The sequence below is a fragment of the Electrophorus electricus genome, chromosome 14 (assembly GCF_041902795.1).
Source record: "Electrophorus electricus isolate QZ-2024a chromosome 14, ASM4190279v1, whole genome shotgun sequence".
Taxonomy (NCBI): domain Eukaryota; kingdom Metazoa; phylum Chordata; class Actinopteri; order Gymnotiformes; family Gymnotidae; genus Electrophorus; species Electrophorus electricus.
This window is the reverse complement of record NC_137510.1, coordinates 6,681,095-6,700,000: the sequence shown is the minus strand read 5'-3', so window position 1 is coordinate 6,700,000 and position 18,906 is coordinate 6,681,095. Positions and strand designations below refer to the sequence as shown.

At 43.5% G+C, this 18,906-nt stretch overlaps 1 protein-coding gene across 4 annotated transcripts in view; it reads left to right on the top strand.

Annotated features, from left to right (window-relative positions):
- The window catches only part of agap3 (ArfGAP with GTPase domain, ankyrin repeat and PH domain 3), a 117,171-nt gene that overhangs the window by 87,400 nt on the left and 10,865 nt on the right, over nucleotides 1–18,906 (top strand). For all 4 annotated transcript variants that reach the window (XM_035530598.2, XM_081695739.1, XM_027020292.3 and 1 more), the window contains exons 13-16: nucleotides 7,379–7,540; nucleotides 14,927–15,081; nucleotides 15,736–15,826; nucleotides 16,295–16,517. In XM_035530598.2, coding sequence (XP_035386491.1) covers nucleotides 7,379–7,540; nucleotides 14,927–15,081; nucleotides 15,736–15,826; nucleotides 16,295–16,517 — 631 coding nt within the window. The remainder of the gene's footprint in view (nucleotides 1–7,378; nucleotides 7,541–14,926; nucleotides 15,082–15,735; nucleotides 15,827–16,294; nucleotides 16,518–18,906) is intronic.

Sequence of the window (18,906 nt, the reverse complement as noted above, 5' to 3'; positions counted from 1 at the left end):
TCCCTCGCTCTTGCTGTCTCTCCCTGTCTTGCGCTCTCATGCATACACACAATCTCTGTGCCCACAAAAAATAATTCTGCTTGTAACGCAAAGGTGCAGTCAGGCACGAGAGGGGATTATTGTCATTGCAATTCTTATATCAGCTGTATTAACAGATCAGAATCTGAATGTGCTGGATGTGTTGACATGTATATGTGCTTTAAGGGCCTGTAATGATTGCGATCCCTCAATGCAACATCCCATTAACAGTTAGACATAATTACCAGTGTGTTTCATAGTTCCATCAATACACAGTCAGAAGCACTTCAAAGAAAGTGCTACACTGATTGCAAACATTCAAGTACAGTCACAGCTTTTTTTTGACATTATACATGTGTAAGTTGTTCTGTGTCAGTGTGGGTGTCTGTCTGCGTGCGTGCATGTGTGTGTATATGCTTGTGTTGGTTTTTGCAGAGTTGGAAAATCTAATCAGCCTAATTCAGTAATTGCAGCTTTGATCACAATTTTGCCTCCCACTACAGAGTATTATTTGTTCTTTCCATCCTTCTCTCTCCCCCTTTCTCCTCCTCCATCTCTTTCTTATACCACTCTCTTCCTCCGTCTGTATGCTTCCATCTCTCCCTCCATCTCTCGCTACCTACCTTATGCCATCCTTTTCTGCATCCTGTCAGTGCACTTGACTGAAGTCAAATAATATATCTGCCAGGCGTAACAGCGCAGTGCTTGGTGTTTTTTTATTTATTTATTTATTTATTTATTTATTTCTTCCCCTCTTCCCTCCTGTGTGGGGAGAATGAATGTTTTATGGGGGCAACATTCATCACTGGTTATTTCCCTCTCTTTGTCGGCTGGCAGTAAAAAAGCACTTAAACGCACATCAACAGAATAACAGTCATTTCCATGCATGTTTGCACACTCGTCGTTCTCATTAGTGGCTGCTCCATCGAGCTCACTCCCTCTCACGCACACATACACGAACACACACAAGCACACATATACACACTCATACACCCCTTTATCTCTATCTCTTTCTCTCTCTCTCTCTCTCTCTCTCTCTCTTTCTCTCTCTCTCTCTCTCTCTCTCACTCTCTGCGCGTTTGGGTCCTGGGGGCCTTGCTAGTTTAAACAGTGGCCTTTCTAAGCATGGCGGAGGCCCTGCCCTGTGGTGGCGCAGAGCACGCAAGATGCTGCCCTGTCTCACCCGTCTCTTGCCCCTTACTCGCCCCTCTCTTGCGTCTCACCCACCTATCACTCGCCCCTCTCTCGCACTTCTCACTGTCCGTGCCCCCGTCCAACAATCAATTTCAGTGCTGCAGCCCATTGGCCCCCTGCCTACACCCATCAGCTCCACGCCCCAAAGCAGAATTACTCACAGGGCCACTACCCTCTGAATGAGCTCAGCATGTGTGTGTATGCATGGGTGTGTGTGCATGTGTGTGCGCGTGTGCATGCCTGCGTGTGTGGGTGTGGGTGAGAGAGAGAGAGTTTGTGTTTGTGTCCCTGTGTGTTTACAGGCTCTGGCATGAATCGTTTAAGAGCATGGACTTTCATGCCAAATTGGGAGTTTTAGCTTAATTACATTTTGCTGCGTCATAAATATTTTTGCATTAAAAAAAATGAGTGATTATGAACAGCCTGTATATCCTCAAAGTGTTAAAATAATACAAATACACATGAAAAAAAGCTAAAGTAACCAAACAGTAATCAAATTAATATATAATTTTGAAAGTATTGTACTTGTTCATCTTATTTAAACTGAGAAAAATGAACATATCAGATTGCTCAGTAAATCGGAACATCCTGTCTTCTCTCATATAGATTCATGAGGTAAAACAATAAACATGACACCATACTACCAAAAAAAAATAAAAGAAAAAAAGAAATCAAATTACTGCGAACCATATTGTGTCTTGTCCTACGTTGTTCAGGAGCAAAATCTTGTCGCTGACCTTAACCCCAGTCCGCTTTTTGCACGTCTTCTCTTTGGCATGGAAACGCATAAAGTGAAGTGGTGTGTGTTTAGCCGTTTAAATGGGGGCATCGGCCGCTGCGGCTGAAGGTCAGCCTGCACCGTGCTGTCCTGATCAGGAGGATGATGAGCCACCATAGATTGATGGTGGCCCGACAAACAGAGCTATGCTTTAACAAAGTAACCATCTCCATCTTCCTGGTGGGGTGTCCTCATTTATAAAGCACCATCAGACATGGCGGGGATTGGGCGTGGTGGGCGTTCTGATTAAAACTCATCTGCTCTTCGTCTTATTTCAGGAGTCGCTCACATAGGATACAGTATCCTTCATAAAGGTGCGGCGCAGGCAGGCAGGTGAGGGTGGGCATGCGGATGTGAAGGCGCTTTGCAGTAATAGCCGGTAAACGCCATGTTTGTGCTGATTAGCTTTGTTACATGGTCCGGCAATTCTGGAGTAGCCGAATCAGTCCGCTTGAGCCGCCAGCGGCCTGTTAAGAGAACCCACTGCCAAAGCCAAAGCGTCTCCAATCAGCATTACAGGCCAGAGTGCTGAAGTAACTAGTAAACGTAGAACTGATCCCAGATCAGGTGAGCTAGTCTGTGTTCTGGAGGCGGGGGGTAGGGGGTGATGCCCCCCTGCAGTGTGTGAAGAGGTAGTGAGCGCACAGAGTCTGATCCCCCCACCCCCCACCCCCCCCACCCCAGTTGTAATGAAGTTTGACATTTCGTTTGCCGAGAGCAGCGGCGTGTGCCTGCCCGTGCCTTGATTAGCCTGCTCTAATTGACTATAATAAGAAGGAGGTAGTGATTGTGTTCACAGATATTTTTTTTTCTATTTCTTTTTTTCCTCCCCCTTTCATTAATTGCAGCCATTGCCTTTGATTAGAGACGGGGGGTTGCTCTCTCGACTGCCGTGGAGGTGGCGGGAGGGGGGCATGGGGGTCTTTGCCGAAAAATTACCGCTAGCACCCGGCGAGCTCTCGAATTACCGGAGGAAGTTTGTCTTCACTTATGGAGGGGCAGAAAATAGAGAGAGAGTAAAAGATGAAAGAGAGTGGGAGAATCAGTGAGTAAGAAAAAGAGAACACAACAACGAGTTAACGTCCCCACCTTTCACCCTCGCCCGTGGCCCTCATCACCAGAGCCCCGCTTTTAAGCTCCGCCCCCTGCCGGGACGGTAATGGGCTGTAATTGCAGGTTGTCTCGACACCTTTTGCCTCCACCCTTCATCGGAAAAGACTCAGACTCCATTTCGGCTCTGGGCGTAAATGACTGCGGATCCCTCCTGCGCATCATTGTACCTCGTCAGTCCGCCTCTAGCAATGCCTAACTGAGCTCGCTGCACTTCCTGCTGTGCTGGCCCGGCGGCCATTTTGGCTCTTAATCTGAAACGGTTTCCATCAGAGAATATGACGAGTAATTAAGCAGGTCGGTGAGGCCTTTTGAATAAGGGGCAAATTGTAGGTTATTTATAGCTAACGAGACCATGAGAAGTCCTCTTAATCCCTCGCTTAGTTTATTCTTTAAAAAAATTACCTCCTTTCAACTAATGCTGGGTGATTGTTTTAACTCGAAACAGGATTGTGATAAAGTTTATGTTGATATAAAGATTTATGTTTTGACATTTTTACTCAAAATGTAGATGCAACAGAAATATATTCGACAACAGCCAGTCAGTCAGTTTTATGTTGAACATCAAAGTATACGCCCGTTTCCTGCGGCAAAGCATTGTTTGCACTACCAGCGCTGAACAAAGTTCTGAAAACTAAGAAAAAATGAGTGGAACCATCAAGTTGCATGAAAGTGAAAGTGAACTCACGATATTCTCCGAAGCTGATGAAAGTGCTGACAAAAAAAAGTTACCACAATATCAGTTATGTGGAAGTGGATCTGAGGAGCGATGAAGCACAGATTATGAATGCCTACAAAACATGTCATTGGTCGGTGCAAACCAAGACGGGAAAAACAACAAATCTTTAACAGAGCGACCACATCCACAGTGTGAAATTGTGGCCCATGTTAGGCCGTCCACATTTTAGCTGCACTTACTGTAACAATAAATCGACTCATCTTTTGCGGCCATTACCCCATATGAAAAGCAATTTAAAAGAAGTGAGGATATAACAAGCACAGATTCAGTGATAGAACATGCACACATGTAGCATAATGACTGGTTTAGTGTTTACATTTTACACTTTTTACACAGATTTCTCTCTTTTAAAACATTTGAGCTATGTGAAATAATTTATGACTTTATTTTGTTAAAATAAAGTTTAAGGCAGATAAAGTATGTTTTCACAGTTAAATGTTTGCATTATATTATTCTATTTTTGCTCATAAACTGTATTCAGTCATTAGAAGAGCAATGTGCTCTTCAAGCTGGCAGCATTATGAAATTATTTTATATTGTGATCATATCATATTTATATTGTGATCAGATCATATGTGATATTTTTTGCCATATTGGCCAGGTCTACTTTGGACACTTATTTTAGGAAAAAAAAAATTGAGTAGCATAAGAGTGTAAATGCAAGTTAAATTTTCTGAACTGACAAACAAATATATTGCACAATTGAACAGCAGCATAATGTTATATGATGGACTTAAAGTCCAGAGTAGTTTTGTAAGCCTTCTTTCTGTGCCATGATTAAGGTAGGGCACAATATAGTTAGTGGAGCTGTTGGAGCATGAGCTCCGCTCTCGTCCATGGTTAACTGACTCTATGGTAGGCTAATGGCACAGTGGGCAAACACTTCAGCTCAGTGAAAAGGTAAAAGCCATTTAAATTTTTTTATTAGTTTTGTGTTAGATATGTCAACCAATGGGCATTAAAAAAATCTTCTTGGGATTAAAAAACAGGTCTGTTTTTCCCATGCAATTGTTTTGAGATTTTTTTTTTTTACTTGACTGCTCTTCTTTTACCTCTTGCCACTATAGGCATTACTGTTTGCAGGCCCCTGCCAGTGTCATTAGTTTGTGCTCCTAATAGCTCAATCCCACCCTCCCCCCTCTCACCACCACAGTGCTTATTGACTTTGATTGTGTGAATAAAACCGTATGAATGAATTGGAGGTCTTCAGGGGTCTTGAGTGAGAGACAGGGGCAGCCTTCCACTTTAACCTCACGCTACACACACAATGCACCCTCTGGCACTGAACAGGTTGAGTGCTCTCCCCCCATGCGCCATACGGTGTGTGCGTGTGTGTGTGCGCGTGCATGCGTGTGTCTGCACGTCTGCACAGGCGTGCAGGAGTGTACATGCGTGCATGTACGCACATGTGGGTGTGTGCAGGTGTGCAGGGTGTGTGCACGAGCATGCATGCGTGGGCGTGGGTGTGGGTGTGTGTGTGTGTGGGTGTGTGTGCGCGCGCGTGTGTGAGTGCTGCTCTCAGGACCGCCTCTGCCCCCAGCTGTCTGGTGCGGCTAATGATCAGTCCCAGGGGGGCTGTTGGGGATGAGGAGTGTGGAAATTGAAACAGACGTTTGTACCGCTGCCGCTTCGTGTGTGGCAGCTGTGAGCTCCACTTCCCCATTCAGCGCGAGAGAGGGTGAACGCCACCTCATAGCCATGAATATCAATGACTATACCGGCATCGCCACGCATGAGCCCTCGTGCTCCTCCATGCTCCTGTCGGCCCAGTAATTACAGTATCTGCTCATGCTTTCACTCACTGTAAGAGAAAGAGTGAAATTTGTTTAGAAATATAAGTAGCATCAAATCAGGCCATAAAAATCAAAAGCAGATGCTGAAAAACAGTGGGAGAAACAGTGGTATGTGAGGAAATGTTGATCAAAAGTTTGTGCAGAGTACGTCAGACATATTCCTCTTCCTTTGCCTTCGCATTGAGAGAGTTTTTGTTTCAACTAAATTTCTCCATTAAGTTTCTTTATTAAATAGAAGTTGCATATTGGTATTGATGCCTTGTGGATTTTGTGACGTTGCGATGTTAAAGATTGTGAATTGAAATGGCTGTCCCGATGAAGAGAACCATAGTACAGCAGTGACCACATAATTATTAAATTCTTTCAAATTGTCTCTTGTCGCATATAATTAAGGTCAAATTCAATGGTGCATTTCTGAATTCCACTGTCCCATTATTTATTCATTATAACGCTGTTCTAATCGAATTTGTTCGCCACAGAATTATTTTTACTTACATCATCAGCCCATTCCCTTTTTACACACCAGTACAATGACCTGCTTCCCAGCCTTACGGCCCAGATGAGGTATGCGTAGGAACCCACCACTCCTGGCGGTGGGGTGAGGAAGCGGGGAGGTGCATGTCGGAGGGAGTCCGGCGTTAGGGGGCGGTGCTGTGGTCCACGTTAGCTGCTGCGCCACGCCGCATGGAGCCTGAGGCTGGTGCAGAGATGGAGGCGGTGTTGGAGGCTCTTCTACCCCCTGCCTGCACTCCGCCCGGCCTGCTTAAAGTGCGCACTAAGTCTCACTCCCCGAAGGGATCAGCCAAATTAGGTCTAATGTTCCACGCCAGCTAATGGCCGCCACTGCCATTAGACTATGCAGCGTTTGGCACCGTGGGTTTTCGGATGTTCCCAGACCACTGTCCACACACACACGCAGACACACACATGCTCTCTCTCGCACACATACACACACACCCCAGGCCTGTGGAGATGAATGGAGTTTGCAACACCACAATGAGCTTTTGATGCCAAGACAATAGAGGGAGCTGCCAGCATCTGACTCACTGTGTGTGTGTGTGTGTGTGTGTGTGTGTGTGTGTGTGTGTGTGTGTGTGTGTGTGTGTGTGTGTGTGTGTGTGTGTGTGTGTGTGTGTGTGTGTGTGTGCGCGTGTAGGGGGTTTTAGCAATATGGGGTTCACTTTGCCAAGGCCTTCTGCCCTTGGGCTAGGTGAGGGGTTGTTGGTAATGGCATCCTGCGGGGACAGGAAAGTGATGTCCAAGTGTCAGGTGGCTTAGAAAGATGGCCATAGCCTCGCTATTGACACCCTGCACACACACACACACACACACACACACACACACACACACACACACACACACACACACACACACACACACACACTTCACAGAGACTACAGTGCATCAGTTTAATATCACATTTATATAATTCACCTTACACCAAACCAAACCTGTATTACTTCTAACCCAGTGTGACTCCCAGTCTGTCCCCTCACACACTCAGGCAGGCCCAGATTTTAATTTGTTAAATTGTGTCCTTCCCCTTCAGTGGTGGAGGTGTCACACACAGACTGCACGGCTTTCAGGAGTACTTACTGGAGTTTTTATTTGTGTTGGAGCTTTCGAAAAGAAACTACTAAATGAACTACAGTCTATTTATTTTTATGCACCATGTGCTATACCCAGTTGAGTCACATGACTATGGTTCTTTCGTGTTTTGTAAACACCAAATGTGTCCCTCTCTAGCCAATGGGACAACGGATCCTCTCAGTGGTGCCCCTGGCATGGGCGGTGCTACCAGCCCCAAGCTGGAGCCTCCCCCTTCGCCCCACGCCAACCGCAAGAAGCACAGGAGGAAAAAGAGCACAGGCATCTCCAAACCAGATGGGCTGTCGGCAGGCAACGAAGGTAAAGTACACTTGCACACGCACACACACAGACCTCTTTTTCCCATGGTCAGGAGCTTGACGTTCCCACTCTGGACAGGAATAGACATTTCAAAAGTGGAGTTCATCAACTTCCCCTCCTAAGCATGGCTCACCCTACTGCTGGAGCAGCAGACACTTCAGTTTGTGCCATTGTTCTCAGTAGCAGATGAGACAGAGCCAACATGTCACTAACTCATCACCTCACATGCAATCAGCAGACGGCTGAAGTGACAAATGGAGACGCATAATTGGGTGGCGTTGAGAAAACAAAAGCGTTCCTCTCGGGCCGTTCCCCGCTGAAGGGGCCAAATCAATCAGCCTGATGTGCACTGTCCTCCGTAAAGGTTGTCATGAGCGTAGCGATGATCATTTCGTTCATTGTCAATTTCGTTACATCAACTCGCAGCCAAACCAGGTTCCATTTTTCTTTACAGTTCGGGCCCCTTTCAGGCAGACATGGAAAGCCGTAACTCTGAATCGAGAACCCTGGTCTGCAGAGCCAGAATAGCTTGGTCAGGGCCACTGGGAGTCTGGTGACTGATTGAAGGGTGTTAAGGGGGTTTTAATGGGCTAGGAGTGAGTGATGTCTGACATTAAGGGCTCAGGGGAATTGCGGGCTCGGTAGATTCTCATTGTTCCACTGTATTAGAGAAGGGGTTAGCCCTGCCCGACACCCGGTCCATCCCATTACACATGGAATAATTGACGTTTCGTCAAGAACATGACGTTGAACCCCCAATTCTGCTCGGGCTCAGTGGCTATGTGGGGTTACAATGGCACAGCAAGGTGTGTGTGCTTGTGTTTATGCATACGTGTTTGTGTGCACATGCATGTGAGAGAAATGGAGAAGGGTGGCTTTCAAAAAAACTTTCTGTCAAATGCCGTCTCGTTCTCCTCAGTTCCGTTTTTGCCCTTATCCCTGAGAGGTTCTATTAGTGTGCAGGTGTCTGTTCTAGCGGCTGCATGCAGAATACAGACATATTGCTTAAGTATCGGAGGCACTCAGGTGGAGACAGCAAACTGCCTCTGGGAGGGAGAGAGAGAGAGACAGACAGGGAGGCTGAATCTTTGAATAAATTGCTATCAGTTTATCTCATTTACGAGGCAATCAGAACCTCTGAACGTTGGCAGAAATTGAATTTTAGTTGTTTTGAAGCATCATAAATCAAATGTGCTGTAGCTTTCTAAAAGGGTGAAGCAACTTTTTTTCCTTCCTCCTTTCTTCCACTCTGCCAAGTCCATGATCAGAAATAATTCACTGACAGTTAGATCTCCGCATCTTTTTCCAATCATCTTTCCTTCTGATTAGTATGATTACATTAAAGATCCATGACATTGCTGGACTAAATGACCATAAACAGAGATGACACTGCCCTGTGTATGTTTCTGAATCTTTGGTGTCATGCAGGGACGTTGTCACTTTAAACCTTTACTAGCACCACCCAATTCAGTGTTTGTACTTCATTTTCAAGACAGTTTAGTGTCTGATAGGAAAGGTGAATGGAAAAATGTTCTCCTGTGTATACAAACTTTTTCTGCAGCTCAGGAACATTCATGGTGAGTGAGAGCCCACACCTCCAGGAAGCTAGGATTGAGTGGACATGTACTGGTTTAGCACAACCAGAAAATGTCCGTACATTGGTACGTTCTCCGTTATGAAAACCCCAGAGAGGCTGTCTCTCTGCCTGTAATGATCATCACATGTGTTTAAAGCATCACATGCATTTAAAGCGTTTAAAGCATGCGGCAGGACTCCCGACAAACAGCAACCTTTCCCCTGCAGCAGACTGACCCACCGCGTGTCCTTTCCAAACCTAAAACCTTTCCCTTGCAGCAGACTGACCCACCGCGTGTCCTCTCACATTCACACTATCCCCCCCCCCACACACACACGCACTCACAAACACACACATGCTTGCAGATACACAGAGATAAACATGCACATGTGTACTCTCATGTGCGCACGCACACACACACACACACACACACACACACTCACTCGCTCTCACTCTCTCTCTCTCTCTCTCTCTCTCTCACTCACACACACACACCCCAAACTTGTTTTCAGACACGCTTCGCTATTATACATGGGAAGAATCAATGACCAATAAAGACATCTGTTTAATGTTACTGGAGGGAAGGTCTGCTAGCTTGATCTGCCTATGACTGGCAGTATTGAATGGCATGTTGTAAGAGAAGGGTCTTGAAATAATGCACAGAGATTTCCCTTTTTTGGAAAAAATGGCATCTAAATGTAATTCATAGTCTCATATAACTAAAGAAATCATAAACAGCTATATGTACATTGCTACTATATCTACTGCTCATATTATTTACAGCATGAAAAGATGTTTGCAGTAAGATTGGGCAATATGGGAATTTACTATATTGCTATACAATATAGTACATGAATTTCTACCCATGAATAGTGTATCAAACGTGCGCTCTTTGCACTAGAAATGCTGATGTGTCTTTCTTTTACCTGCTAAAAGAACATAGAGCAATGCTTATAACAGTGCATCCTAAACCTTCTAATTTCTAGCACTTTCTCAGCTTACATAACTACACTGATTTATAAGAATTTTGAAACTACCTCAAGGATTTGGTCATGAGGATAAAACAGAGTAGTGTGCTTTTGCTGGATGAAAACTATTTATAGACAAGCTGCCATTTGGCAATGCTTTCTGTAATGCTTTGTTAATGCTTTAACACGTCACACAGAAATAACTCAGACGCACATCATCCAGGTCTGCTTCTACTGTAGGTGTATGGATATTGCAGTTACAAAGTACACTGAAAAACAAGGAACCCTTAAATACCTCATGGGGAATTTTAAATCGGTGTAAACTGGCTCTATTGTCAGTGTTAGTATTTGGGGTTTCAGTAGACTGTAGCCTTTAATCTAAAGAATCTGTTCTGTGAAAGGGCCTCTGTAGTAAGGTGTTTCTCTTTCTTTTTCTGTTTTGTTTTTTTTCCCCTTTCTTGGTCCACATAAAGCCCTGTTGGCTTGAGTGTGCAAAGGGTTAACTCCTCCCATGCCGGGAGTCCACGCAGCCTGTAGCAAATGAACCTTTAACTGCCTGCCCTAATGGGGGGTGTTTATCTCAATACTTTTGTTTTGTCATTCTCCAAGCCGCTCTCGTTCCCGCAAGCGCTCCCGCGGGCCCCTGCCTCTCTAATGGAGCAGCCGCGGAGGGTCACACTTTGGAGGAAGAAATAACAAGATTATTGTTCGCGTGCCACAGGACACACTCACATGCACGTGAATGTGTGCGCACACAGAAGCGCATCAGGGTCGGACTTCAAGTGCGCTAACGTTAGGTGTGTGTGTGTGTGTGTGTGTGTGTGTGTGTGTGTGTAAGTGTGTGTGTGTGTTCAAGGACAGTCATGCTTATCCAATCGTCTGTATGTCTCATTATAAGAATATTGTGTGTGTGTGTGTTTTACTATGAGTGTATTTGCATGTTGGGGGGGGCGATAGAGAGTATATTGTCGCGTTCTCTCCTCCTCTCTGTTTCGCTGCTGTCCCCTCAGGCTTGTCTCAGTAATGGCCCTGTGCTGATTGCTCTAATACAGGTTAGGAATATTGCCTTTAATGATGTGTAAAATGAGCAAGCGCAGGCGCTGACATTTACAGATGGCACCGGCAGCCCCGGTTCCTCCCAACTGCCTGTTAATTCACGACAAGCGGCCAGTGCTCGGTGCCTCCAGTGGCCGAGAACACATTCCACACGTGTGCTGTACTGGATCGCAGGAGCAAAGGTGCTCTCAAAGGCAACAGCCTGCCGTTTAATCAGCTCTGATATCAGTAGCCAATGAGGGTCTGACTTGTCACCTTACTGGGCACGGTGAGGTGCTTTACGCAAGCTCTCGCTGCTTTTGCCCCGATGCCAGACTTGACGAATCGGCTGTCGCGCAGCGGTGCTCTCTGACGGAATAGCAATCGGGACACACTGCCTGTTCCAGCTGTGGTCAGTGCGAGAACACGTCATGGGCCCTGAGGGAGAGTGGTGAGGGGCAGTCTGGGCTGGGAGGGCAGGCATCTGCTGCTAGACCACAATCAGAAGGGACAGGGCTGATATGAATGGGAACTTCACTGACACACCAACCAACTTGCCATACAACCCCAACACAAGCCTCCTCATTTCCCCATCACCTGAATTGCATGCAAGATACCAGCTTTTCTGCCATATGTCTCCAGAACAACACTGCGTCCCAAGATGTCACCACGTTTGCACATGGCAGAATGCCGACAAGCTCATGTAAGGTTAACGACCACAATTATATTCAATTAAAACTGCTAATAGCCTCTTATCGCTGTAGTAACAGCATCACAAGCCTGACCAAAAAGCTGTCCGTCAGCTATCTGAAGCGTGCTAATCTGGAAAGAAGCCAAGTGACTGGGAGAAACCCACACTCTCTTCCTCTTGCTCATTATCTCCTTCACTCTTTTTTATTGCAGGGTGTTAATGAGGGTAAATCACACCTGCCCTGCTCACTGCTCCTGGTCATCAGATTGGATTGAAACTGCTCCATGCTTGGCAGAGCTGCTACCCTTTATAGCTAATTTCTGTGTACTTGTTGCTAAGTGGAAATCTGCAGTGCGATTATATGGTTAGTGGGAGTGTTGATGATGCTGGCTAATGCTGGCTGTGTCATCCATAACTGTTGTAGTGAGAGCCATAAAGGCTATTCGCTTGCTTTTATATGAAGTCCTTGTTTACATTAAGAGAAGAAGAGCAAAGTAGAAGAGAAAAGCGAATATCCCTGAAGGGTAGGAAGTGGCAAAATCCATCTGATTTTTGTTCAGGATAAACAAAGGAAAGCCAGTGTGACAAGATGCTTACCTCAGAACTAGCTTTACCCAAACATTAACATATAGTTTCATTATTTGTCTATAGGGTATTTTACATGCCTCTTTAAAAGCAACTCCCTTAAGGCCCATAAATGTGGCTTTAGTGAACTTGCTTTGGCATTTTCTTCCTGTGGATTCAATCCACTGGTATTAGAAGCTGGATCTTTTATATTTCCATATGGAAATTACCTGTTGTGATGGCAATTTTTTCAGATGACCAACCAACATAGTAATTGTCTGTTCTCAGATTCATAGGACTCCATGGAATTCTAGATAATTATGCTGGTGTACATATTAGCATTATCAGAGAGAGATTTGCACTGCACAAACACTAACATCTTCTGTGTGTTAATGAAGGAAGGACAACACATAATTGAACATAACCATGGAGAGCACAAATTAATTCAGATGCAGGTGTTTCACATATTTCGTAACATAATGCTAGTTTATTTAAAACAGCTACTTGTATATTTAAATATCAATACTCAGAATATGAAAGGTCTTTTACTAAATTAATTGCCTGAGCATAACAGAGTTAATTGAGATATGTCTATGCTTGTAATTAGTGATCCCTGAACGCACATGACAAAATGCCTCCTTTGGAGCCAAATTTATTTCTGGCATCTTTCGATTAATTTGTTCTCGTAGCAGTGCTTCTTTAAGCACCAGACAGCACAAAAAGTAAACAAAGAGCTGTGAGTGGCTGGCCAGCGCCCTTTGAGCCTTTAGTCCTGATTTAGAACTCTGCCTTCCGGCTCTTCATTGATCCCTGGCCTGGAGTCAAGTCCCTTGAATAAATCTGATAATTGAAGACGATGTCGAGCTAATTGGATTATTGTTTTCAGATGGAGGCTGTATGGCTCTGATGCAGAATAAGGCTCCCTCTGTATAATCATAAATCTGTTGTTCAAGCCAAGGTATGTGATTAGTGTAAGGAAGAGTAAAATATACACTGCTGTTCTCTGATTTGGCAACATTCCAGTGTATCTAAATGCAGCAGCTGTAAGATAAAGCAATGATTGAAAAGCTAAACTTACTCTGATAGTGTATTCTTTTTGTTTATAATTGGATTTAAAGTAGTATTTTCAAAATAGAACTGCTGTGTTACATCATTTATCTGTGTTGTGTCTGAGTAGAAATTGGTATAAATTGTGTATAAATTTGGGACGGGTGACCTCTTTCATAATGATGTTGCTATTGCTAATTAAATTTAATGTAACGGATTGTGCAACTGAAAAACCTTTTAGGTTTATGCACTGTACTGTATTAGGTTTCCCCAAGGTTCTTGATTTAAATATATCAAGAATTAAGCTCAAAGTCAGTTGTGCACTGTACACCACAAGTATGGAGACAATATTGGTACAGAATTAGAGAATTGTGTTTTTATACAGAGTAGGCTCGCAGTATTACACTGATTATAATAAATGTCATAACATTAGAATCTCCAAGTATATTTTTCTGTTTTTGCTTTATAATGTGTAGAGTAAATGGCAGTGAGTGAAAAATCAATCAGGAAGTGTTTTAATTTAACACAGCATCTTAATTGGTGAGCACTGTGCTGTCTCATGCAGCTGCCACCCCCCCCCCCCCCCCCCCCAAATATCCCCCAACGCTCATCTAATCATCAGGAACATGTTAAAGTAATCATGGCTTTAAAATGATCCTAGAGCAAATGAACGCTGAGCTGATGGTTTATTTCTCACCTCTCACCCCTCGTTGGAACGGATGACATGTACCCCTTTGTCTCGCCTTGTGTTTGTGGTGTGGAAATTAGCATGACCCAAATGATTAACCCACATTAGATTCCAGTTAGGCGGTTGATATGTAATGCGATTGGATGATAATGAGATAAAAACGCTAATGGATGTGTTTACCTTGTAAATGGCTTGGTTTTTACGACGCCGATGTTCCACAGCAACTGGAAGTGATCACGGGCCCCTATATTTGCCCTCCATTTTTTGCCTTTTTTGCCCCACACTGAAGCTCAAGCTAGTCTTTTGTAATGTGTGATATCTCACAGTATACAATTAAGTTTAGAGAGAGGAGTAAACTACATTGATGGTCTAGTCAGCTGCAGCAAAGTACACAAGAAGATTGGGGTCAATTCCCTTTCATATCATTTACTTCAATTTTGACCTAGCCAATTGAGCTAATGAGCTGAAAATCACAAGTGACATTTACTGATGCATTTTAAGAAGAGTTTTAATAAGTAATAAATGTAATAATTAATTTAAATAATGTAGGAAAATGAATAGTCATATTCCTTGATCCTAAATTATTGGAATTCACCCCAACCCATATAACGGCACTTAAAAATGACATTCATGCTAAAAGGACTTTTTGAGTTGTAATCACATAAGAATTTAAGTATAACTCTAATGGTTGCTCAAAACAAATGCAAGTGCATTTCTAGTAATAATGGAAAAAATGCTACAAATGGACTTTTTTATGTAGTTAAATCCTCTCGGTGATTGCTGACGACTGTTGACTGGTATATTTTTGTTGTTTCAGAACAAGATGAGTCTTTTGAGTTCATCATTGTGTCACTGACGGGGCAGATGTGGCATTTCGAGGCATCGACGTATGACGAGAGGGAACTTTGGGTTCAAGCCATTGAGAGTCAGATTTTTGCCAGTTTACAGTCATGTGAAAGTACAAAGAATAAGGTAAATTTGAATGTATAACAAATCACCAGTCATTTACACTTATGTTGGAAAATTAGCCCTTTCTTTGATTGAATGAATTCTATTCCTTTTATGATAACAGTTGAAAACAGTTTGATAATTGCAATTCCTCAGGTGTCTCAAGTGGAACCGGTTGAAGTTGTACCAAACTCCACCTAAACATGAGCCTCACACATACAAGTGTTCTTAAACATTAATTTTAAGACCTGGAATTATTTATGTATGGCTGAGATATAATGTCCATTCTTTCATGCAATATTACTGGTAAAATAATTAATAAAAAAATATTTTAAAGGGTAACTTTCCTTATATTTCAAAATATAAAGGAAGCTAATGATGGTGACATTCCATGTGTTTTTTCCTGGCCAAAATTCCTTTTTCTTCTTGCTCCTTCTCTTTTTTCTTCTTCTCTCATATGCTGATCTGAAGATATGTGGACAGATGTGATGAATTGTGGGACACTGTTATTAAGGCTGACAGGTCTTAGAGAGTCTAGCTACACAGCCCCAGAGACACAATCTCATTTTCATACTCATACCTAACGTCTCATCTCTTCTCATCCACTCAGCCACACTCGCTCACTCCTTCGCACTCTTTCCTTTTTGTGATCTCTAACTTAATCTCTCTCCACTCAAGTCTCGATTAGGGAGCCAGAGTGATGCCGTGACCATCCAGTCCATCAGGAATGTGAGAGGCAATAGTTTCTGTGTGGACTGTGATGCGCCCAGTGAGTACAGCTCATTTGAGCCCATCAGCTGTATGAGTCATACCCAGTCAATGCATTACGTTCGTTTCATCTTCCATGTATACATGATTTGCCATTTGGGGTGGGTATGTTCTCACATATTACATGTTATAAGGAATATTCTCATGAAAGTCTAAATCAGCATTTGCTGAAAAAGTGGCAGCTACCCAATGCCAGCAAGTGTAGATCATGGCCATATTCTGAGCTTAATGTGTGTGGCCATGTTCTTTGAGAAATGTTTACCATAGAATCTATTACGTGTGTGTGTGTGTGTGTGTGTGTGTGTGTGTGTGTGTAATAAAGGGGGGGGGGGGTAGAGACATTTTTATATATATATAAAATTTCTCTAAACCCCCCCCCCCCCTTATTTATTTATTTTCCTTTCAGGAATATCAGTTCTATGACAGTAACTGTGTTAAAAGAGCGTTTCTTGCTTCTTTCACCTCATAGATCCGGACTGGGCCAGTCTGAATCTAGGCGCCCTGATCTGCATTGAGTGCTCCGGGATCCACCGGAACCTGGGCACCCACCTGTCACGTGTGCGCTCCCTGGACCTGGACGACTGGCCCGTGGAGCTGAGCATGGTGATGACAGCCATCGGCAACGCCATGGCCAACAGCGTGTGGGAGGGGGCACTAGAGGGCTACAGCAAGCCCGGTGCCGACAGCTCCAGGTAATCAGGCCATTATGATCGAGATTGTGATCAACAGATATTAATGCAGAAGGCGCAACGGAATAAGATGATCATTGCTTTCACAGAACACACTTTTCCTATAGTTTTTAGTACATTCATTTAACCAATAACGGTATTTTGTAGAAGCTTGACTATGATGTCGTATGCTTAATAATTTGCCTCTTACTAAGAACCATTCACAGGTCAAATGTCCATTTCCTTAAATAATGGGATATATTGGATTGTGGCCCCTTCCCTCTTAAATATAATGGTTTGTGGGTAAATTACAAATCCGTGCTTTTGTCCTGTGAAGACAACAGAGCTCAATGTGTCAGCCTAAACCTCTAGTATTGATACACAGGTACAAATAGTGGTTAACTTGCTCTCTCCATATTTTTCATGTTAAATTAGAAAGTTTAAAGAATTGGAAGGCTGAGATCTATGTATTTACTCAAAATTCATTTTTTTGTTTCGTGGGCATTTTGTGAGATTTTAACCAGAATATAACCTAAATGACTTCCACATTTAATTAAATACAACATTTGAGTGTTAATTAAGTGTTCTAGTTTAAATGTGGCTAGTGTAACAACAATCCACTTCATCTTACTGCAGTACAGAATGGTTGGTCCTGGTCTCTTATATACTGCTAACAATGTCAGCATGTGGGTGTTTAAAAAGAGATGTTAAAGTACTCTCGATGGCGGGCGGGGGGGAAGGTCAGCCACCTTCCCCGTCTTTTTTCTTTGGTCGCAGTGCTGTCTCCCAGTTGTCTGCTGAATAGATCCGGGGCAGCAGCTGAGTGCTTTTGACTTGATAAAAGATTATTGATGCTGATATCCCCCTCTCACACTCCAGTCGGCAGGCCTAGCTGGCGGCCCATGGAAGGAAGGTTTTTCACTGTCACGAGACTGACTGCTTAGGGCATCCTGCCGCCACACACACACACACACACACACACACACACACACACACACACACTCACACACACACACACACACACACACGTACTCGCCTGCTTTCCTCCCTCTTTCCACCAGAAATGAAAATCTCATTAATGTCATAACTGATTTTCCTTACATAAAGCGGCATTGATACATGGTGGGAAATAATTTTTTCCCCTACTCTCTTGTTAAGAGTGATGTGAGAGGCAGTGAGTATATAGAATCTATGTAGCAGATGCTTTCCTTTCAAAAGGATTTAATGATGTGGGTTAGGCAGAGTAAGTTGCATTTTCACATGGCTTCGTAAATTACGTCTGTGTCTAACCACATGGCATCTGAGGATGTCAAAACAGTAACCAGCATGACTCAGTGACCCAGCCACTGTAAGTGTAAGAAAACCCTCAGTGCAGGTCCTGCCACCAGTCCATAGTTGTTTGCGGACGTCACTCTGAAGGCATCTGAAGCTCAGGCTGTCCTCGCCTGGCGAGATGGCTTGATTTAGCTCTCGTTATGGTGACAGTGTGTGTGAGCACTGTGACTGCAGTAGCGCTTTGTGTCCAAGAGCATTCCCGGTCTCCTGACCCCGGCATTCAGCTCAGCAGTCTTCTGCCGTTACAGCAATGAACAACACAGCTGTGATTCTAGTATGATGATAAGTGTCAGTTCCATATAGAGCATGTATTTTCTTTTTAAATTATGTTTCCCAGATACATGAACACACATTTTACTTGGACAAACTCTGTCTTTTTGAGCCTAGCATGCCTTTCTCTTCCGCTATATCTGGATTACATCTTAAATCTGGTGTTTGACTACATTATGTTGTCACTGGTGGGCCTCCACTGTCTTTAACAAACCTAATTCTAGATTACATTGGAGATTAATCTGGTGTAATTCTAGGCCGAAAGCCTTGAACGGTGGGCACACAGTGTCCTTGCTTATACATGCAAGTGCAATCACTGCAATAAATTTTGCTTGGATTATATATATGTACAGTCATTTTTCGTTAGGTCCATATTAGATAAAATTGGTTTTCCTGTGGTACAGAATGGAATAGAGCCAGAGAAATTAAAGGAGCAGATGCCATAACAGTCTTACTTACTGACAGATTACATTACAACTGTAATAAATTATTGGCCATAGAGTTATTTGATATTTATTGGCATGAATACTAATTAATTAGCTTCTTGTTGTACCTGTTCCTTTGCCTTCAGAGATGAAAAGTCATAGATGAATTCAGCTCAGCTGCTGTGGTGTCAGGGTTTAATATAATTCATTATAATTATTATTGTGATGAATAGAACCAATCGATCAAGAAGCTCTTCGGGTAATCCTTTAACCAGATTGATAGGTTTATGATAGATTTACTCAGTGAGTGTCATAAATTAGTCTGCAGTCATAAATCATATGTGGCCAAAGATGTAAGGAGAAAGAGAGGGGGAGAGAGAGTG